The sequence below is a fragment of the Sebastes fasciatus genome, chromosome 14 (assembly GCF_043250625.1).
Source record: "Sebastes fasciatus isolate fSebFas1 chromosome 14, fSebFas1.pri, whole genome shotgun sequence".
In the NCBI taxonomy this organism is placed as follows: domain Eukaryota; kingdom Metazoa; phylum Chordata; class Actinopteri; order Perciformes; family Sebastidae; genus Sebastes; species Sebastes fasciatus.
This window is the reverse complement of record NC_133808.1, coordinates 7,874,809-7,897,420: the sequence shown is the minus strand read 5'-3', so window position 1 is coordinate 7,897,420 and position 22,612 is coordinate 7,874,809. Positions and strand designations below refer to the sequence as shown.

General features: G+C 40.7%; 1 protein-coding gene across 3 annotated transcripts in view; it reads left to right on the top strand.

Annotated features, from left to right (window-relative positions):
* Window positions 1-21,100, top strand: part of hecw2a (HECT, C2 and WW domain containing E3 ubiquitin protein ligase 2a) — a 49,202-nt gene extending 28,102 nt beyond the window's left edge. Inside the window, exons 15-32 of one of the 3 annotated variants that reach the window (XM_074658437.1) lie at window positions 128-234; window positions 552-676; window positions 1,720-1,920; window positions 2,104-2,238; window positions 4,004-4,106; window positions 4,202-4,298; window positions 4,630-4,713; window positions 4,901-4,983; window positions 7,217-7,337; window positions 7,583-7,696; window positions 8,209-8,361; window positions 9,232-9,330; window positions 11,406-11,535; window positions 11,657-11,803; window positions 12,746-12,860; window positions 15,062-15,147; window positions 15,512-15,624; window positions 17,760-21,100. In XM_074658437.1, coding sequence (XP_074514538.1) covers window positions 128-234; window positions 552-676; window positions 1,720-1,920; window positions 2,104-2,238; window positions 4,004-4,106; window positions 4,202-4,298; window positions 4,630-4,713; window positions 4,901-4,983; window positions 7,217-7,337; window positions 7,583-7,696; window positions 8,209-8,361; window positions 9,232-9,330; window positions 11,406-11,535; window positions 11,657-11,803; window positions 12,746-12,860; window positions 15,062-15,147; window positions 15,512-15,624; window positions 17,760-17,871 — 2,125 coding nt within the window. In that variant the 3' untranslated portion in view covers window positions 17,872-21,100. The remainder of the gene's footprint in view (window positions 1-127; window positions 235-551; window positions 677-1,719; window positions 1,921-2,103; window positions 2,239-4,003; window positions 4,107-4,201; window positions 4,299-4,629; window positions 4,714-4,900; window positions 4,984-7,216; window positions 7,338-7,582; window positions 7,697-8,208; window positions 8,362-9,231; window positions 9,331-11,405; window positions 11,536-11,656; window positions 11,804-12,745; window positions 12,861-15,061; window positions 15,148-15,511; window positions 15,625-17,759) is intronic. The other 2 variants (XM_074658439.1, XM_074658438.1) reach the window with 2 other exon arrangements.
* The last annotated feature ends 1,512 nt before the right edge of the window (window positions 21,101-22,612 follow it).

The following is a 22,612-nucleotide window of genomic DNA, read 5'->3' as shown; positions in this document are numbered from 1 at the left end:
CTGTGCACCGCTTTGCGTTGTATAAGATAGGGTCCTTAAAGTTTGACTTGACTGAGAAAATAGGTAATTACGTAGTTGTAAAACTCTACTTTCATTACAGTAACTTTATCTTTGTTGTTGATCACAGGTACCAGAGCATCAGGAGGACCATAACCAACAGTGACCGGACAGAGGAAGCCCCAGTTGACCTGCTTCCTGAACCAGAAAGTGATCTGATGCCTCACTCCATTTCTGGTTTGTTTTCAACAGAGAAACATTAAAGAAAAACACACAAATAGAAAACGTATAGGTTTCATTCACAAAAGCTCTGTACTTGTTTTCAGAAAAAAAATATTTGCCAAATTCACCTCTTGAAATACTATGGTCTGAAAAAGCTATTATTTTATACACAAATGTCTCAGAATAGCGGTAGTCTGTGGAAATGTCTTCTTTTATCTCTGACACAAAATGCTGGATATGAAATTCTGAAAAGCCTCATGTTTTCATGAAGCTGCTTTCGTTAGTGTCTCCCTGTCTCGAGGTTTGACTAGTATGTGTTGATTTTGTTGCAGAATATCGACGAGAAAGTGCAGTCGCTCACACCAGTGGTCGCTCGCGTCTCTCCCTGCTCCTCCAGTCACCCAGCGCCAAGTTCCTGTGCAGCCCCGACTTCTTCACCGTGCTGCATTCTAACCCTGTCAGTCTAACATGCTCCACCTCCTCCGTCACCTTTGACCCTGTACTCATTTTACATAGATCTGTCTACACACTGTATTCTTAAACTCAAACTCAGCATTTTGTCTGATTTAATTTCTGAGTACTCATCACAGTCATGGCACTCAGATATATTAACTGCGGCCTGAATGAGCCACAGTGTCAGTTAGCCGCCCACAGCGCTACGCTTCAGTAAAGTACTGTAATGAAGCAATTCTGCACAGGGTGGATGGCTCAGTGCTGTTGTTTAGTAGGGGTCACATAGAGTGCTGAAATAGGCAATGATTACCACTTCCACTCACTCACCTCCAGTTGTACCTGGACATGATAGTTTTGGTTTATGTACAGGGCAGGTTTTAGGGGCAGATACCAAAGAACCTGGGCACGTACAGTGAAAACTGTAATATGCAGTATAGGGTGTTAAAAACATGTTAAAATATTTTATAAAATGTAAAAAAAAATGTTTTTTGTAAATATTTTTAAGCAGTTAATGATTTAATTGATAAAAAAGACAAATTAATCCTCAGTGAATTAATAATTTGCAGCCCTAGTGATATGCAGTTTTTGAATGCTGACCAAATAAATACTGTTTCAAATCGTACTTTAGTCAAAACACAAAGTCTCCAGCTCCATATTGAAATTATGGCTGAGATCAATAAGAGCTGCACTCTCTTTTGTATTATGAAGTAATGTTTTTACCAAAACTGCAAACATAAAAAGATTACGTGAAAATGCTAAATTTTAAATTCTGTTGCTAAAGCAAAGTGACATTTTAACTATTTTAACACAGTTCTAACATCATGCTGAATGCAGTACTGAACCTACACTAACTATGTCATTTATAGCATATATATCAAGTCAGTTTTACTTCACTCAATGGAGGATATTTCATGGATCAAAGACAGACTGGCATTAGATAAATATTATCCACATTGTCTTCCATCTTGAGTGGAAGAACTGAAATGACCCCAATTGTTCTCCCGTCTGCCTCCTGTCCTTCTCTGTTGACCTCACCTCTCTGCCCAGAGTGCCTACCGCATGTTTACGAGCAACACCTGCCTGAAGCACATGATCAGTAAGGTGCGTCGGGACGCTCATTACTTTGAGCGCTACCAGCACAACCGCGACCTCGTCACCTTCCTCAACATGTTCTCCAACAAGCAGCTGGAGCTTCCCCGAGGCTGGGAGATGAAGCACGACCATACTGGGAAGGTGATGTTTGACCTGGTACTGCCCCAACACTCAAGGTCATGTGTATCCAACGATTATAATCTCTGCTCAATTGTTCAGTAGTCTTTACTGCTGCTTTTTCATAATCCTTACTCTGTGCGTACTGCATGTGAAGTTTCTTTGTGCCCCTAGTGGAGTTTATCCATGCACGATGATGGCTATTTGCATCTCAATCCTCAGCCCTTCTTTGTGGATCACAATTGTCGTTCCACGACCTTCATTGACCCACGGCTACCCCTCCAGAGTTCTCGCTCCACCGGGCTGTTGGCCCACCGCCAGCACCTGAGCCGACAGCGCAGCCACAGTGCTGGGGAGGTGAGAGACGAGCCGCCACTGCACCACTTGTCACCTGGAGTCAACTTAAGGCTAAGAGAGGCACTGCGATGTTTATAGAGGCCAGTTTGAAGGAGAAAAAAATGCGTTGTGAGTGTCTGCATTGTGGGCACCGGCAGGGGAGTTATCCTGCCAGTCCCTGTGGTGCAACTCAAGTCAGATAGAAAGTTAATTGCAGTAATTTGATCCTTCAGTAGAGTGAAACATCACCTAATTTTAGAACATCAAACATAGCTAGAGGTCCCACTGTCTCACTGGAATGACTGAAAATCATTATAAACACACTAAATGTCAAATAATTAATATGTTGATATAATAAGGAAGAGACAAGTTGCTCCTATCTTGTTGCCACTCGTCTCCTCCAAAGCTCTACTGTATATTGGAATGACAGCATCACTCAGTCATTGTCAAATTAGGAGTGATACCTCAGTATGATTACTATAAACACTAGGGGCCATAGAGAAGATGATGGATAGATTTTGTTGCCTCTCAAATCCAGAGAACCTACAACATTATTGGGTTTCGTTGTCTGCTTAAGGTAATGGATTTTAGATAGGTCTCATGTTAGGAAAACATCTGTGCATGATATAATAATGCAGCAGGGAATATGCTTGTATTTAATCTTCCACACTGATGCATTCAAGTGCTTTGTGGAATATCTGAGATGCTGAAAAATAACCTTTTTATTAGAGGAAATGTACTTATTTTCCACAACTGCAATGACCTGGATTACCTATAGTCTGTCTTCTAGGTTTGGCTGCTACGGAAACCCTGAGAGGCAAGTGAGAAAAAAACATTCTGGTGATCCATTTTCTAAGTCTGATCTAAATAGTTTTCTCTCCTGTGTTTATGACTTAAGAACAGATGAAAAAAAGGTTTTGCCAGGATAATCTTTTTAAGTTCCACTAAAAAAAAATGGGGAAAAAGGTTTGCTAGGTGAAAAAACGTTTTTGCAGGTGAAAATTTTTTTTTTGTCAGAATATTTTTTCTAGGTTTTCAATACTCATTTCAGCCACAAGAGGCTGAAGTGCACCCCTACCCCATGTTCTAAATAGGACTAAAAGCATTAATGTTTTCTTCGAGGTGAGTTTTAATTTAGGTAAATTGGGTTAGAATTAAACACACAATATATGTACGTTGTGTTTAGAGTGCATGGAGATATTCACCTGAAAGAAAACATTAATGATTTTAGTCTTATCTAGAACAACCTATTACAAAAACAAACCAAAAAATTACTTTGCCAAAACTTTTTTTTTCACCTGTTTTCACAGATAATGAAGATTTTCCTGGCAAAATCTTTATTTGTACCTGTTCTTAAGTCATAAACACAGGAGGGAAAACTATTTACATTAGACTTAGAAATTGGATCAACAAATATGTTTTTCTCTCACTTGCCTCCCAGGGCTTCCGTACATTTCTGATATACACAGCATCCGTCTTAAATCTTGAATACTGGGCTGAATATATTTTTTTACCATGACTGAATACCTATTTCAAACAAATTAAAATCTCTGCAAGTTGATTTTTGACCAATACTGGAATGAACAGATTTAAATGGCAGCTTGGGAGATAATAAATCTATATATGTGGTATGCTATGGGAAATAGTTGGCAGAAACACTAAGAAATAAGAGCTGTAGTTAATGGGCGAGAACATGCAGAACTGACGTGATAGGCTGATGACTGGCAGGCGGATAGGTCTCAGAACTAGAATGTGACCTGAACTGTAGTGCTTCCTTTTGTCACAGGTGGTGGACGACTCTCGCCAAACCAACCCGCCCGTCATGCCCCGCCCGTCCAGCACCTTCAGCGGCTCCAGTCGAAGTCAGTACCACGATGTGGTGCCTGTGGGTAGGTCGGGCAGAATTTAAATGTACGCATGCAATTGATACAAGTGTAAGCCACACATGGCACAGATATAAACGCACATTCCTCCTTTTCTCCAGCCTACAATGACAAGATAGTGGCGTTTCTACGGCAACCCAACATCGTTGAGATCCTGGTTGAAAGGCAACCGGAGCTCGCCAGGAATCACTCGCTCAAGTATGCCTCTCACTCTCTCTGTTTTCTTCTGCCTTCCTCCTTCTGTCCTTGTCACATTGTTTCCCTCGTTCTCTTCCTCTCTCTCTCTCTCTCTTCCTCTCTAGCCGTGCTCACATCCAACACCTCCATTATCATCATCAGTCAAACTGAACACACAGTTAACCTTTAATCCTAATGGATTGTGTCAGTTCACCCCCTGACGTGTGTGTGTGTGTGTGTGTGTGTGTGTGTGTGTGTGTGTGTGTGTGTGTGTGTGTGTGTGTGTGTGTGTGTGTGTGTGTGTGTGTGTGTATGTGTGTGTGTGTGTGTGTGTGTGTGTGTGTGTGTGCAGGGAGAAGGTGCAGTTTATTCGCAGTGAGGGAGTCACTGGGCTGGCTCGTCTCTCTAGCGACGCTGACCTCGTAATGCTGCTTAGGTGAGTCCTGTACATGTGCCTTTGTATGTAGGGGTGGAGGAACGATTATGGGTCTGTTGTAAAAAATTATAACCAGCTAGCTCCAACACTTCCAGGAATACAAGTCTAATTTGATCCACCAATGCTAATGTTAAGCTGTTGTGAGATGTGTTCTGTGTGTGTGTGTACCTCTCTCTCTCGTCTCCAGCTTATTTGAGGAGGAGGTGATGTCATACGTACCACCGCTACTCCACCCGAGTCACTGCCTCTCGTCTCCTCAGAGCTCCCCTGGTAAGCGTCTGTCTCGCTCTGTGTCTGCATCAACTTTATTGGCATGATGCACCTTTCCTCGCTTTTTATTAAATTCTGTCTTTTTTATTAAATTTCACGCCTTCCACCATGAGGTTTGGTTTACATCGTCTTACTAAATAAAACAAGCAATTTCATATATAACGCAGGTTGACGTCAGATTAATATAAAAGATGAACACACTCACGTACATACTTTAAATGTACACTCACATTCCCTCTTAACCCCCAACCTCTACACACATACCTGCTTATTGTTCTGTCTTTTATTCCCTTTGAGTCCTTAAATGACCATAAATATTTTATAAGCAAAAATAATAATTTCCATAATAGTCTGAAGGGAAAAAAAGCAAACTAATTGATAAATCAGTGATCGACTGTACAACACATTTTACAACAGACTTACAACTACTTTCTGTTGATTGATTATCAACAATAAACCACAACCAGTGGCCCTAATTGAAAATATGTGCATATCAAGTAGCCATATATATTTTTTTAACTCAACACTATTGAATAAAAACAAATGATTCGGTCTACTAGAATAGTTAGTTGTTGAGGGTTAGATGTGTCCTTTGGTAGTTGACTCACACACCCACTAACACACACTTCCTCTCTTCAGCTCTCCTGTCAGTGTTTATCTACAGCTGTCTGTCCTCCTGTACACTCTCTTTCTATACTGAGCCTACCTCTGTTCTCAAACTGTTCAACCAAAACACAGACAGATGAAGAGAATGACAGCTACAACAGCCTGATACAAAATAACAATCCAGGATTAACCTGCATACAGTACTCTGATTCTTCCTCACCCATTCAGGCTTAAGCCAATTTCCGTTTTGGATCGTTTAAATTTAATTTGATCTCAGTCTCCCAGTATCTGTTTTCTATTTTTGCATCCATCTCTATCTCCCTGTTCTTTGTGTGTTTACCAGAGGTGGTTAGTAACAAGTTACATTTACTCTAATACATGCACTTTAGTAACTTTTTTTGAGTATATTGTACTTGTCAGAGTAGTTTTAATGCAGCAAATTTGTTTACTCTTACTTGAGTAGATTTTTAGAGAAAAAAACATTGTTCTTACTCAGTAACATTTAGATACGTTCATCATGCTACTTTCATTTATTTATTTTATGCATTCTTGACCCGTTAAGAGGCAGGTGGTCAGCTGGAACCAGGTCTGCTGGCGCTCTGTTATCCTACCGCAGCGACGCCTCCACATGACTTTGTTCAAAGCAGCACGGCTGAAGCTACGCAGGAGTAACGTTAACGTTATGGCTCTAGAATAATCTATTATAATCTAATATTTACCGATGAATTAACAGAGCGCAGTGCAGCAGGTTACAGTTGTGAACCCAGCCCCTGGTCTGAAGTCAGTACAGAGAACTGTGCTGACACTGAGCTGCAGTATCTGTTGTGTTAATGCTAATAAGTTTAATAATACACACACAGTATATCATGCTTCAAAACTACTACTACTGCTCCTGCTTTCTCTCCCAATGTAGATATTCAAGCTAACGGTGTGCATTTATCTAGTCCTGCTTTGTGTAGCCTGATGAAGAGGGACAGAAAAGTAGAGACCAGATTATGCACACGAAAACAGGACAAACTGCTCTTATTTCATGTGGACATGGCTGATATAATGTTTCAACCACAGATGGTCTTCCTCAGGTCAAAGTGAAGAAGTGAACACCTGAATTTAATCACAGCATCATCTTCAATAGTTATCTGATATGACACATTTACAGATTTGCTGATTTATTTGCCAAATAATTAAATAATATAGGAGACAACAAGCAAATAGTCATTTAAAAAATGGTTACTTATTGGTGTACTTAATAGAGTATAGTATTAATATAATGTCTTTTGATCACTTCTGTAACTTGACCTGAGGAACATCATCTGCGGTTGAAATAATTCCAGTCATATACAAATCAACTAAGTAGTTTGCCTGTGTTTTTTAAATTAATTTAAGTTACTCGTTACTCAAGTAAATTTTTCAGTAAATACTTTTTTACTCTTACTCAAGTAGTTGTTTTGAAGACTACTTTTACTACTTTGTTTTGCAGTAAGTAACAGTACTTTTACTTGAGTATAGCATTTGGCTACTCTACCCACCTCCGCTGTTTACCACTCTGACTTTCATTATCCATTTTCTCTGCCCTTTTCTTTCATTCTCTCTGTGTCCCCTCTCTCTCTCTCTCTCATTTATATCTCAGGCACCCAGCGAGCCAATGCCCGCGCTCCTGCTCCCTATAAGCGAGATTTTGAGGCTAAACTGAGGAACTTCTATCGAAAGCTGGAAACCAAAGGTTATGGACAGGGACCGGGAAAAGTCAAGTAGGTTTACACCCTACAATTGAAAGAGATCTATGTCTGGATTGTCTGATTTAGCACTGATTTACAGTATATAACATATAAAAAATTGTGATAACACCTATGGCCTGTTCATTAAGGTCTCTGCGTTTACTGTTGTAAACCCCAAAGGTAGTGTTTTTCAGGAGTGGATTGCGAGGCAGGAGATTGTTTACATCATGTCTAATACTACTTGATCTGTGTGTGTGTGTTTTTGTGTGTGCTCCCAGGCTCATTATACGCAGGGACCACCTCCTGGAGGACGCCTTTAACCAAATCATGTGTTACTCCCGTAAAGACCTGCAGCGGAGTAAACTCTACGTCAGCTTTGTGGGCGAGGATGGGTGAGGAAGACGCATTTCATTCACCAATTAATTTCCTTAACATGCTTTAGAGACAGTGCAAGTGTGAAATGTGTGTATTTCACTCTAACTGTAATTGATCCAGGGGAATTTTGATGTATAGTTTCAATATGTACAATTACACTCATACATCTGATAACATTCCCAGTAAATCCAGAGTCTTCTGGTGAATGGACAGCTGGAGCAAGTGGATGGGAAATACATAGAATATTTGAACATCAATAGGTAGACTTACTGTAAACAAACAGACAGCATCTACACTGTGTGTTTAATGAATGATTATATATTATTTGTTATCAGTTAATTATATCGTATCCTTTTTTTGTTGCAAATACACAAGGGCCGATAATAGTTGGGGTGTACCTTTGCTGAAATAACCAGCAGTTCTCTAGATTTCGCTTAGTCCGTTGTCTACACCAGTAATAGCAGAAGAACAAGACAACATTCAGTGATTTTATTTACTGTGTGTGTATTTCAATGTGTGATGACTGCAGGCTGGACTACAGCGGACCCTCCAGAGAGTTTTTCTTCCTGGTGTCCAGAGAACTGTTCAACCCGTACTACGGCCTGTTTGAATACTCAGCCAACGACACGTACACCGTCCAGATCAGCCCAATGTCTGCCTTTGTAGACAACCACCATGAATGGTGAGGTTTCCATATGTGCTGTATCTATAGTATCAGTCTGTCTGTCTGACTCTCTAATGTATGTTTGTTGACGTTAGTCTGCTGCTGTGCTGACTGTAAAGTGTCCATCTTGTCTGCTCTGACTGCTGTGTGCCGATCCCAAAATAGAAGTCATTTGCGTGGGCGCTGTGTGGAAATTTGGATCAGCAATTTGTGGCTCTCCAGTCAGTTTTCCCTCAGTGACAGTGATTGGATAGATGGATGGATGGATGGATGGATGGACGGATATGGAGACAACTAGACAGGAAAATCTGAATATGATAGGCTGGATGAAGAAGACAGCAACACAAACTAAAGTCTTCAGGTGTTTGTTTGTCACACTAGACAAAATGGCACTCATCAAATTAAAGAATATCAAATCAGTACTTATGTTCTTGTAGAGACAATCTGTCTGACGTTAGAGGAATTCTCAAGAAAGAAAGGATAGAGAAACATCGTCCCTGCTGGTTCAGTTGGTCTCAGTGCTACAGCCTGTTCTGACTCACTGCATTGTTTCTCACAGTAAATCTTGGGGTTTTTATTTATTGTCATAAACAATGCCACCATCTGGTGCATCCTCAGTTGGGAAGTGAACTTCAGATTACACTTAAGCCTGTTAAATACTACATGAAACACTTCATGGAAGAAAACAAGCACACACAAGCCAGCTAACTTCCACAATGTTTGTACATCCGCAGAAGGACGATTTAAAATCAATCTGCTGTGTTTCACTCTCCTAATGTCGACATCTGAAAGAGTAAAACCCCCTCCATCTCAAGCAGGCCTTACCAAACACTTGATCTGAAAATTAATTTCAAGGAACCACTTTAAAATTTGCTGTGTTGTGTATAGGTTTCGCTTCAGTGGGCGTATCCTGGGCCTGGCTCTCGTCCACCAGTACCTGCTGGACGCCTTCTTCACCCGACCCTTCTACAAGGGGCTTCTTCGCATGTAAGTCCCTCAGCCTGCTTACCTCTGACTTCCCACTCCACAGCAGCCTGCAGGGCACCAGCACTTCCAATCAGATCCCCCTCACTAACTCTATAAGGACGTGCTGAGAATGTAAGTGTTTCAGTCGGATCCTCTCAGCCAGCAGCTGGCAGTAGGAGCAGCATCTTTATTAATAGCTTTGTCCAAACAACCTCAAACGCTGCCAAATGTCTGCACTAATGACAGATGTTTATGTAATAATACAGGTTCTTAACCTCTTCGGCAACATGGATCCTTTCTTATAGCTCCACCATTATTATACAGACAAGCATATATTAAACAAATAGAAATGCATTTTAAATACAAATCACATACAGTAGTTTCTAATGGCATCAAATATGTCATGCTGCATTACAGGGAAATGTGCAGAAAATTGATGGATAAGATATCTTGACTTTTTGATTTGTTGTAATGGCGCGATATTAAAAAAGACAACCATGATTTTCATATTTTTTACAGTATAAAAAGTAATCCAAGTGATGTGCAAATTCACCAAAATGCAAAGAAATATAAGCTAAAAATGGCTATAAATAGCTAACTCACTGTCTCCACAGCAACACTAAGCTTCCTGTTTACATCACTCAATGCATGATGGGAATAGTGGTGGGGAAGCATATCTTAAGGATCAAAGAAATAATAGCAGTGTCAACTTTATGAATATTAGCTTTTATTGGTTTTACGTTATCAGCACATTAAAGACACACTTGAGAGATAGAGACTGGGAATATTGTCTGGTGTTTATGCGGCAGGTTATGTAATCAGGAGATGATGACGCGTCATTTCATCAGAAATAAATACAGGTGTATGTTCGCTTATTTACCTTTACCTGAGGAACACCATCTGTGGTTGAAATAATTCCAGTCATATCCACATCAAATAAGTCGTGTGCCAGTGTTTTACTGTATTACTCGTTACTTAAGTAACTTTTTCAATACATACTTTTGTACTCATACTCAAGTACTTATTTTGATGAGTATTTTTTTTGTTTTAAATGGAACAGTACTTTCACTTGAGGACAGTTTTTAGCTACTCTACCCACCTCTGTTCATAACTGTGTTTTCATTAGTGTTTAATCACCTGAAACTAAGAATCGTTGTGTTTTCGTTAGCTTAGAATGAGCCCTTCATATATACATAGGGAGCGGGTCCTCTTCATGGAGTCCTCCTTGTTACTCTGCCATGTTTCTACAGTAGCCCAGAACGGACAAACCAAACACTGGCTCTAGAGAGACCCTTTTGCGTTTTTATGTTGCACAGAGTGCAAAACCGTGGTATCGCAAATGGCGAACGGTGTTACTACAGTTTTACACTCTGTGGCTCACGTTACCGCAGTCGGAGGAATCAGTGGAGGGGTACTCAGTTGGTTGCAATCTGCAACCACACCACTAGATGTCACCAAAAACTACACACATAACGTAGGCTCACAATGTCCCATTATATATATATATATACATATATATATATATATATGTCCTAAAACGTGTATAGTATCATCAACATGCTGATTGATGGCATTTCTGAGTAACTTATTCTGAAAATAACAATATATGGCATGCCTAGCTAAAACATGTATTGACAATGCAATAAGCCTGTAAATAAATGTAGTGAAAACCAAATAAAATATAGGGTTAAAAATCCATTCAGGGGAATGTTTGGAAAGTTAAAGGTAAAGTTAAGTGTTACCTATATATAAGATGAATTTAATATAAAAAAATCCTGTTTGTTTTGCCTTCCACTTTTATTTATTACGTATGTCTTGGTAAACATCTCACCTCCTTCATAACTGAGAAGGTACATCTCGAGGGGTTTATCCTGATACATAATAAATTTCAGCAAACATATTTTCTTGCCATGCGTCATGCTGCGTGTTATATTTTGCTATCATTAAGGACAGCCGTCTTGTGCTATTATACATCGGCTAATTAACCTTTCACCTCCCTGCTTACAATCAGCCATAGTTTATGAGTAGACCAACCCATCAATTACCTTATTGACCCCTCTGTAAGCTCTGTGTAACCTCTGCCTGCGCTCATGCAGCCCCTGTGACCTGAGTGACCTGGAGTTCCTGGATGAGGAGTTCCACCAGAGCCTGCAATGGATGAAGGACAATGACATCGAAGACATGCTAGACCTCACTTTCACTGTCAATGAGGAGGTCTTTGGACAGGTGTGTGTGTTTGTGTGTGTGATTTAGATGAGTCTTCTTGCATTTGTTAATTTGTAATTGCAGCCTGGTAAAAAAAAAATCCATCTGCATTTAAGATTGAAGTGCCTACATGTGATTACAGATTACAGAGAGAGAGCTGAAGCCAGGCGGGGCTGGTATCCCTGTGTCAGAGAAGAACAAGAAGGAGTACATCGAGCGTATGGTCAAGTGGCGTATAGAGCGAGGAGTGGCCCAGCAGACGGAGAGCCTGGTCCGAGGCTTCTATGAGGTACAGCACTTGATATCAGTGTTAAAGGTAATAATGAGGCTATGAGTAAAAAGTGCAATAAGTAAGATGTTCTTCTTTATAGCACATAATGGCTATAATACACTCTATGACAGGATTGTTCAATCGATCAATACCAATGACACAGCGTGGTGTCATAATACATTTCAACTAGAAAGGCTAAAAATAGATGTGAGCAGGCCAAAAGAGCAAATGACAAAGCAGCATCGTGACATATCAGCTCCTCACTAGTCATCTTCGCTCATGGAAATGAAATAGATTAATGTAAACAGATGGCATAGAATACTTTTCACTTGTTTAGGTTTTGTGCACTGCTCAGTTTGGATGTGAATCTAAGGCCACGTTCCTACCAAGCATGTCTGGAGTGTTCTGTTCAAACTCACTAATGACAGATAAACGTGCGTGTAATTCTCTGAAATATTTGTACGAGAAAGAACTCATTCCAGTTAAGAACCGTACGATAAGATGGAGGATGACATGTGATAGGTCACAGTCCTGCATGCTGCGGAAGCTCAGCGTGTCAAAGTGAACGAAGAGCAGGCTTCAGTCTGGACTGGTGCTCATGTTCTGCTTCTTCTTGTGTGTTTTCATAACTGGGACAAACCCAAACCCTCCTTAAGACCGTTAAACCGGGTCTTTGTGGGCTACATGTGTTTTCAGTGTGAGTTTACAGGCCTCGGTTTGCTAAACAAATCAAATCCAACATTTACTGTAAACAAGCTGAAACTTTTCCCACAATAATGTTTATCCTACTGCCATCTGTGTCACTGTGTTCTCCACAATAAGGATCTACTGTAACTGTCTTGTCTCAATGCTCTGAAACACACTCAAACAATGTGATGTATTTGGGAAGACTTGTGATAACTGAATAGGATGCACCATATGTTACGCATGTGTTCATCCGTTTGCATGTGTGTTTGTTAGGTGGTGGATGTGCGACTGGTGTCGGTGTTTGACGCCAGGGAGCTGGAGCTGGTGATCGCAGGCACTGCAGAGATCGACCTGGCAGACTGGAGAAACAACACAGAGTACAGAGGAGGTATGTAGAGCTGGGGGGAAGCGGTGAGGCAACAGAGCAGAGATGGAGATGAAAAGTGTTCATGGCACACTGAGAGCAACATAAGAAGACTTGCTAAGTCAAATACATACACTGTGTCCGCTGGAAGTGTGAGTGTGGTATACCTCTTAACCCCTCGGCCACCAGGATGCCCCGCAAAACTACTTTGTTTTGTTTCCTGTGATTCAGGAGAAGGAAGGCTAGGGTTTTCCTTATACTACTATATATATTATTCAGGAAATACAGATGCAAAATGCAGGTCTGCAGTGGTCAAAACATAGACAGACAGAAAGTATCTGTTACCATACTGATCAGAAATGATCCATCCAGTGGACATGAGGGGTAACTTTGTAAAAAAATATCTATAACATATAGTCCTAAATGTAGCATAAGTAAAGTTTTAATTATATCTGATGGGGAGAAAGGACGAACGGTTATTTTATTTTTAATTTAATTTCACAAAGGGTTCAAACTAGTTCAAATTTATTTCTGTTAAAGCAGCAGTAGGTATAATTGGAGCTAATATGATTTTAAAAAGTAATGTTTATAAAACGGTCACTATATCCTGACAGTAGTGCATGAGACGGGTAATCTGAAAAAAATCATTTGTCTGTGTCCTCCGGTGCTCCAAATGGCATCTGTAAGATTTCACAGACCGGAGGAAAACAACCAATCAGAGCCGAGCTGGAGCCTTGCCGTCTCTGAGCAGCTGTCAATCACTCGCGAACTCCGATCAAACGGTCAAACTAGGCAGCGTTGATCAAATATGACTCAATATTCTGTTACTGTAATGTCTATTTCTCACATATAATGTTTTTAGAAACATCTTGTAGTGTACTGTTTAGATGTAAAATTAGAAAGTTTGTAACCCGGCAGCCATGTTGAGATCATTTGAGGAAATACAAAGCACCGCCCACCAGCAAGAGCACACTTTCTCATTGTAGAGCTAAACAGTACACTACAAGATGTTTCTGAAAACATTTTATGTGAGAAATAGACATTACAGTAACAGAATATTGACTCATATTTGATCAACGCTGCTTAGTTTGACCGTTTGATCAGAGTTCGCGAGTGATTTACAGCTGCCTCCGTTGAATGAACAGCCAATAGGAACGCTCTCTCTCTGTAATGACCTGTGATTGGCCAAAGTCTGGCCAAATATGCTGAAATGTTATTATGGAATTTTTGCCCAATGATGCCAAAAATATTCTGCCTACTTAATTAACCTAAAAAGGTAAAATGATTTATTAATTCCTGTAATTATTGCTGTTATTGTTGTAACTACTTACTACTTACTTACTTCTATTTCTTACTTCTGAAATACTGTCATTACCTATTTAACAACTGTATAAGGTTGTACTGTAATGTACTGTGTAATGAGTGTGATGGAATTTTCCATCAATTCCTCTCTTATTGGTAGAAAGGTCAGAGTGTTTGTCAGAGTGTCCCTCTGTTGACATTCTTGGGTTGGAGTCCTGTCTAGAGGAGCCACCGTTATCTGTACAGCTGTGCCTGTAGTGGAGACCGTAGAGCCAGTCGCTAGGGCAACCAGGGTCAGAGATGCCAGAGGAACGAAGTAAGTCATAACATGATAAGGGGTAAGACACTGAGCACCGGGGAGGAAGGACAGAGTTGTGAGGCCTTCACGCAGAGAGCATCTATTGTGGAGACCTGACAATTCTCCTTGATCAAGCTTCAATAAACCTTCTTTTGTAAGACATCATCAGCTCCGGACCTCTTCCTTCCAAAGATAACTTGTATATCAATTATTCCATCACAATGAGCACTTGAAAGTTTGGGGAGTTATTGCTATTTAATTATTGTGATATATATTGTGTACAGTACAGGCATGCAAGCGCCAGTGTCCAAACCATTTACAAGAGATCACATTAAAAGGCTTTTTAAGGGTCTGGCCAATACAGTTGAGAAGCCGCCAGCAGCGGGGAGACGAGAGAACTCAAACCGACAATCGGCCATGACTCAGTGCGAGGCTCTTTTAATAGAGGAATCGACTGAGACGGACAAAACAGCTCCGGCCATTAAACATTAAACAGCAGAGCCCATTCAAAAATCACAGAGGAGAAAGAGTGAGATGGAAGGAGGAGGAGAGCGAGGAACTGGGGACAGAGGCCTTATTTGTTATTCATCTGACTCATGCACCATCATCATCTATCTCCCTCCAGGTTACCATGACAACCACATAGTGATTCGCTGGTTCTGGGCAGCTGTGGAGAGGTTCAACAATGAGCAGAGGCTGAGACTGCTGCAGGTACGGCACGTGGGTGACCGCATGCACACAGGCTGCCCCCATGTGGAGGCTGGGGGCCCTGCAGGCGCTGCAGAGTCGTGTTTACTATTAGATGTACCTCAGTATGTGATGGTGGTTCAGCTTTTAGCTGGCTAACGGATGTTAACTTTAATCTCGCTTATATGTAAAACTAGATTATACAATTTGCATGCAATTTTCTGTTTTCATTGAAACTGGACAATTCTCAGTTTAAGTGAGACTACTCTTTTAAATTCATATTAAATATATAGAACCGAAAAAAGACTACATTTTGAGTTATAAATAATAATATTTTAGGAATTTGCTTTCATGCTTTGTGTGACTTTTGTGGCCTTCTTCTCTCCAGTTTGTGACAGGCACCTCCAGTATTCCCTACGAGGGATTCGCCTCTCTACGGGGCAGTAATGGACCCCGCAGATTCTGTGTGGAGAAGTGGGGAAAAATCACCTCCTTACCCAGGTAGGATGTCCAGTGGGAGGACTACGTAGCCTTTAAGGACTGCACAGAAATGATTCACTTTGCAAAAGGTGGAGGGTCTTGTATTTCTTCTTTTTGCTGAAGGGAGGTTGGGCATTTTATTTTTTTTTCCTCACCCCACATTTATATTTTATATCAGCCTTCCCTTGCTAAATTAAATATTGATCATTACACAAGATTAAACCCCCGTGACCCTGAATAGGATACGCGGTTACAGATAATGGATGGATGGACGCACGATTGAACAGTTACGAAAGTTGGCCTCAGTGTGCACAATAGGTTAAAAGGTGTGTTTTGCAATATGCACAACAATCCTTTCTTTCTCTCTGGGCTTTAGTATTTTTCCATTACAATCAACTAACTCCCGAACTCTGATGAGAGTCAGTACCTCCAAGTCTGAGGCCATGGTTCTCTGCCAGGAAACAGTGGATTGCTCCCTCTGGGTCAGGAGTGAGTCACTGCCCCAAACCAGGGAGTTCAAGTATCTCTGGGTCTTGTTCACAAGTGAGGGTAAAATGGAACGGGAGATGGACAGGCGGTTTGCTGTGGCGTCAGCAGTGATGCGGACGTGGTACCGTACCGTTGCTGTCTGTGCAAAATGAGCTTCCTTCAAAGGAGTAGAGAAGCTGCTCCTTCTCGTCAAAAAAAGGGGCCAGCTGAGGTGGTTCAGGATCCTCCTGGATGCCTCCCTTTAGAGGTTTTCCAGGCACGTCCAACTGGTAAGAGGCCCTGGGGTAGACCCAGAACACGCTGGAGAGATTATATATCTCGTCTGGCCTGGAAACGCCTCGGGGTCCCCCAGGAAGAGCTGGAAAACGTTGGTGGGAAGTGGGACGCCTGGAATTCCCTGCTAAGCCTGCTGCCCCCGCAACCCAGCCCCGGATAAGCAGATGAAAATGGATGGATGGAATCAAATAATTGGGCCAATATATCAATTTTAAGAAACACAGAAAACACTGAACTTTTCTGGATCTAAGTGAACGTTCTCTCTACCAATGTTCTTTACTTTATCAGTACATTTTGTATAAAGCCTGTTAGGCTGTGATACCATACAGACGCCTGATCTCATGCATTAAAGGCATCGTCTGATCTAGTTTCTATTTTTTTTTTTTTTTTTGGAATCTGGAGCTGTCAACTTGTTCTGGTTTATTCATTCAGTGTGTGTAATTGCCAGAAATTTAGCAATTGCTAATTACACTTTTAATATGTGCATTGGTGGCTGTTGTGAAAATCAATATTTAGTTTTTTGCAAGGGAAGGCTGATGTAGAATATAAATATGGAGTGAGGAAAACAAATAAGAGGCCCTTCACCAAAAAGAAGAAATCCACAACCTAGCATAGATTTAGCCCCCCTCCCCACTGCAATCATTTGTTTACAGTCCCTTACCAAACCTGATGAACACAGTATATCAGCAGGGCCCTGCTGGCTTAAAGGTACAGGTGATCCATATAAACCGATTTTCTTTTGAATTTATATTTTTTCTATTACTTCTTTATTTAACAGGGAAAAAATCATATTAAGCTTTATATCATGTATAATAAATGTCATACATACAGGTTTCTATTTGAGGATAATTACCCCAGTAATAACCTCCCCCTACTGCCGGTGACACTAGTGCCCCCACCTCCACACACCTTAAAGCTGGGGTAGGCAGGCTGGAGCAAATATGATTAAAAAAAAAGTTAATTTTTTAAAACAATCACTATATCCTGATAGTAGTGCATGAGACAGGTAATCTTAAAAAAATCATGTTCCTCCGGTGTCCTCCGGTGCTCCTAATGGCATCTGCAGGATTTCACAGACCGGAGGAAAACAACCAATCAGAGCCGAGCTGGAGCCTTGCCGTCTCTGAGCAGCTGTCAATCACTCGCAAACTCCGATCAAACGGTCAAGCTAGGCAGCGCTGATCAAATATGAATCAATATTCTGTTACTGTAATGCCTATTTCTCATGTAAATTGTTTTCAGAATCATCTTGTAGTGTACTGTTTAGCTGTAAAATGAGAAAGTGTGTGACCCGGCCGCCCTGTTGAGATCAGTTGAGGAAATACCAAGCACCGCCCACCAGCCGGAGCAAACTTCGCAAAACTAATCTTTTGGTGTATGTGTCTCCATAGGGCTCACACTTGCTTTAATCGTCTGGACCTCCCACCGTACCCCTCCTTCTCCATGCTCTACGAGAAGCTGGTCACTGCTGTAGAGGAAACGAGCACGTTCGGTTTGGAGTAACCTCGAATCAGTTCACACCCAGGTTTAACTTGGGAGAGAGAAGCATCTGGAAATCCACCTTTCTCACTTGGCATGGGAAATAAAACTAATATCCTCAAATGGCAACTAACCTCCCCAGTGGACAACTCTGCTGTTTTCTTGTTTTTGTTTTTTTCCAACTGGCTTTTCGTCACTCAGCAGCACTCGGGCATCGTTCCGATTCTCTGCCTTTCTCTCACATATCTAATAGGAGTCAGTCAAGTGAACACTTGGAAGAAAGGCTGAGAATCGGAGAATGCTTTGAAAAGCTGTACAGTACAATTTCTTGTTTTCATGGTTACCTTTGTTCATTGAGCCACATGTGTGCTTTATCTCTTCAGTTAATGGCCTTGTTTACTGGATTTCTTGCACCTTCCCTCCTCCTCCTCCTCCTCCTCCTCCAAACCTGCACCCACCTGCACCTCAGAGACAGCTGCTCAAAAGCCACTAAGCTCCCCTCTCCCTCTCTGGACCTCTAAACTGTGTCTTTTCTGCACTGGGGCTGCAACCTTATGAACTATAATACACGCACACACTTATCACCTTTGCACAACACACACACACACATCATGTGACATTTTGGTTGTATTGATGATGCAAACCAGTGTTTCCCCAAGGATTTTTTTATCAGCATCGAAAGATGTGACATTTTAGACTTAGAACTGGATGTTGGCTGGTTCTCCTGCCTGGTCTGAGAGCAGGGGATACACTAGTATGCACAAATACACACACACACACACACACACACATAGATAATCATACGCAAATTGCATAAAAACATTTGTTCTAAGGCTGAAAATACACTTGTTTTCACAGTTTTTATTTCTGAGTAAGCTGGACAATGAGTAACAAATCATCAGTGACACCTATGGACAGTGTCGTTGACCCATTGTGACGATGACGGCAGGTTCTGGTCACCACTGTTACCTTCAATACTGCAACATCCGAGCTCTTACATGGGCACGGAAGGTAAAGACACATCTGAGACATGCAGCCCTGTTTCTGCATATACTCAACAAGGTATCCAATATCACAAACACACACACACACACACATGCATACGATATTACAGCATTAGCCTTGATGCTGTGGGTGCACTTTCTTACAGTGTAACAGATGCACTCACTCCACTATCCAGATACATTTGTTGACACTTCAGTCAGATAAGAAGTGCAGGTTTCCTGTCTTTCAAACGGTTCCACACATTTATCACGAGCAATAGATGCACTTTCTCACACAGACAGATGACGTACGACACACGAGGTCCCTCTCACTGATGTAATACCCTCCCACCCTATGAAAGTGATGAATGTACCAAATATGTGACTGAATGTACGGACCTCAAGCAACTCTGTTCGATATGAGGACGATTTTCACGAAACACAAAGTGGAGGGAAAGCAAATCAAGCGTGACAAGGTTGCTTGAGGAAGGAGGACGCGCTTCACTTCTGATGTTGGCACCGGATTTGGCCGTGTTGGCTGAAAGACACTAGCCTGGTGTCACCCAGGTACCTGGTCAGGGTGATCTTTTTAGTGCCTCTTGGGTTTTCCTGACCATAAAGAGAAATTTCATAAGGGAATCTATTTTATTTCCTTGTAAAAAAAAAATTGCCCAGATCCATGTGTCTCACAAATCAAAGATGGTGAACCTTAAGAAGCTGCAGTTTAAATTCCTAAAAAAACAGATATCAACACCAGGGGGCAGTAAAGTGTGCTGTCATTACTATGGCACCTTAAAATCAAGGAACCAGTGATTTCCTCCTTTCTGAATGACTTGACCAGGATCGATGATGACGTTGTCGGGAACAAGCGCCAGCCTTTAGGGCTGTATGGATGTTATACTTTAGAACCTTTGGCATATAAGTCCATGCCAGGCAATAGCTTTGTCTTGAAAGCATGTGATAAAACATTTCTCCAACTGTTAAGTGCACGACCCAGACCCCCTGAGGACTCTTTCACTCAGTCTCACACACTTTCTTATATGCACACAGAAACACACACATACTCGTTTTCTATGGGGTGCATGCAAGATTACACCTACTGTACAGAGTCCTGTTGGAGCTACACCACGGGGGCTGGAATAGCGCTGGAGAGCCCCACATGATGATGCGAGATGTGGAGGCAGACTTTCCTATCCCAGCCCCACCCCCAACCCTCCTCCCGGTCCAATACTGCATGCGGGATCTTCCCGGTCAGCTCTGTGAGCTGTGCTGGGGCAGAAACCCCTAGATGGCGTTGTGTTATAGCTCGATATTGCATGCTGAAATAGTGCAACACACTGTCCTTACTAGCTTTTTTTGCATGAGGATATTGCTATCCATTCAGAAAAAGGGGTGAGGGAGCTGGTCAAGTTGTGTCACTTTGGTTGTGGCGCTCACTTGAGGCATGCGGCCTTATGCTTACCTAGCACTGTCATACCTTGAGTGTTAAGCTCATGGGAACGAGGTGTGGTAAATAGGTGCTTTAGTCACTAAGTTTTAGCTCTGGGAATGGACGATGTGCGAATGCAGTAGTTTGATTTCTCTATGACAGTGTGATGGCGAGCATCTCGGCAGCATGTTTCAAAAGTGTTGTTACTTTCACATGTGCGTGTCTGCCTATCTTAGTAATAGGTCGATGGTTATGGTTCATTGCTCATGAACCAGTGGTGAATCAATAGGGCTGTTTTGATTTTGTGAAACGTGAGAGCACATGTTCGTGTACCATGTGTGCGGTCCTGTTTGTCTCTTTGTATATAAATGTATATGTATGTCTGTCCTGTTGTGTGTATAAATATATATTTTGCACCGAATGTACCAAAGGTTTGGGGCTTGCAAAGTCAACCATTAGGCCTGCTCTCTATTTCTGTCTAACAAAAACACATCCCACTTCTGGCTTCAGCCAAATCCTTACAGAGCATCACCTCATGTTTGCTTGAGGGGCAGATTTGTGGCATGGGCAACAACGCTTCACGTTAGGGATATACATTCACTTGGGTCAGATTGACGTTTTCCATAATGAGGCTTTTCTGCAGCAGGAGACTGGTAAGATTGATGACTTGCTTCACATCCAAATGAAGACAGTTGCACCTCTCGTCTCTCCTAGTACATTTCTGACAGGACACGTCTCCGGTTTTCAGAATTCCACTCTATGCAAAGCTCCTGTATGTGTGTCTCCATTTCACCCCAATGATTGTAATAAAAGAGAACAAATGGCAAATTTTGATTAATGATACATGACCCTTATTTATCTTTTACAAGAATTTTGTTATAATTGAATGAACAAAATGACTAAATGTATTATCTTTATATTACATTATACAACTGGTAACCACTACCTCTCCTTGATTAAATAACCCTCTCCTAAACCCAAAGTTCTAACCTTTTCCAGCCAGATGTGTAAAAAATAAAATAACTGCAACTAAATATAAAAATCTTAAAGATGGGGAAAAATATGTTTTAAAAATATCAAATTATAAAACTATCCCTGTATGTACTTCATATATTTGTATTGCAGTCTCTACGGGTTAAATACTGAGGTGAGTGCGAGGCTTCCAGGTCCCTGCAGATGCTTTGCCAGATGTTAATAAATGTGCATGTGCACAGTGGTGTTCATGTTATAAAATGATAGACAAAAATAAAAACAATAATTTTAAATTAAAATTATAACATATTAAGTAAGATTGACTTTCTACATTAAAAGAATATGAGAAACAAACAATTATGAGATAACCTACTAAGTCCAAATTTCGGCTCATCTCATAATTTTGACTTTTCATCTCACAAATTTGATGCAGTATCTCACAATTTGGACTTGCTATCTCAAAATTATGACTTATAGTTATGACTCATCATTTTTAGATTGTATGTTAAAATGATGAATAGAATAGAATAGAAAGCTTTATTGTCATTGTACATGGTACAACGGAATTTGAAGGCTTCTCCAGTTCAGTTCAGTTAAAGATAGATAAAGAAAAGAAAAGACAGCTACAATACACATTAATTCCTCCATTTTACACATAACATTCACAACATTCACAGTACCCATTCGTTCCCCACGTAATACACATATGTTGGGAGTACTTCTCCGGATCAGTGCAATTTAAAAAACTGTATAAATAGTGTAGCTATTTCAATAATAAAAAAAATATTATTGAGAAACTAAGGCTAGGTCAAAAGTAAGATATTAAGTCATAATTGTGAGATAGAAATAGTAAAAATCAAAATAAGTCAAACTTTTGATTTAGTTTGTCATATCTATGACATTTTGACTTAGGCTATCTCACAATTTTACTCATATTTCTGATCTACCATGAGTATTTATTTATTTATTTATTTAGGTTATTCCTGAACTTTTCATCTAGTTTCATTTTCTTGGCAGAAACAGACTGCCATATGGTTATCTGTCTTCATTCTCTACTACATAATAGTCAGGGAGTTACTGATTACAGGTTACTCACCTATTAACTACATATAGTCAGGGAGTCACTGATTACAGGTTACTCACCTATTAAATCCAATCCAATCCAAATTTATTTTAAAAAGCACATTTAAAAACAAAAGTTCACCAAAGTGCTGTACAATTATACATACAAACAACACAATAAAACACTAAGACCAACTTAAAACCAACAGGACATTAAAATAATAAAAGCATTAAGACCAATAGGAAAGGAAAGGAAAAGGAAAAAAAAAAAACTGTCTTCACTTTATTCAAATAAACTCCACCTCGCTTTATTCAAACA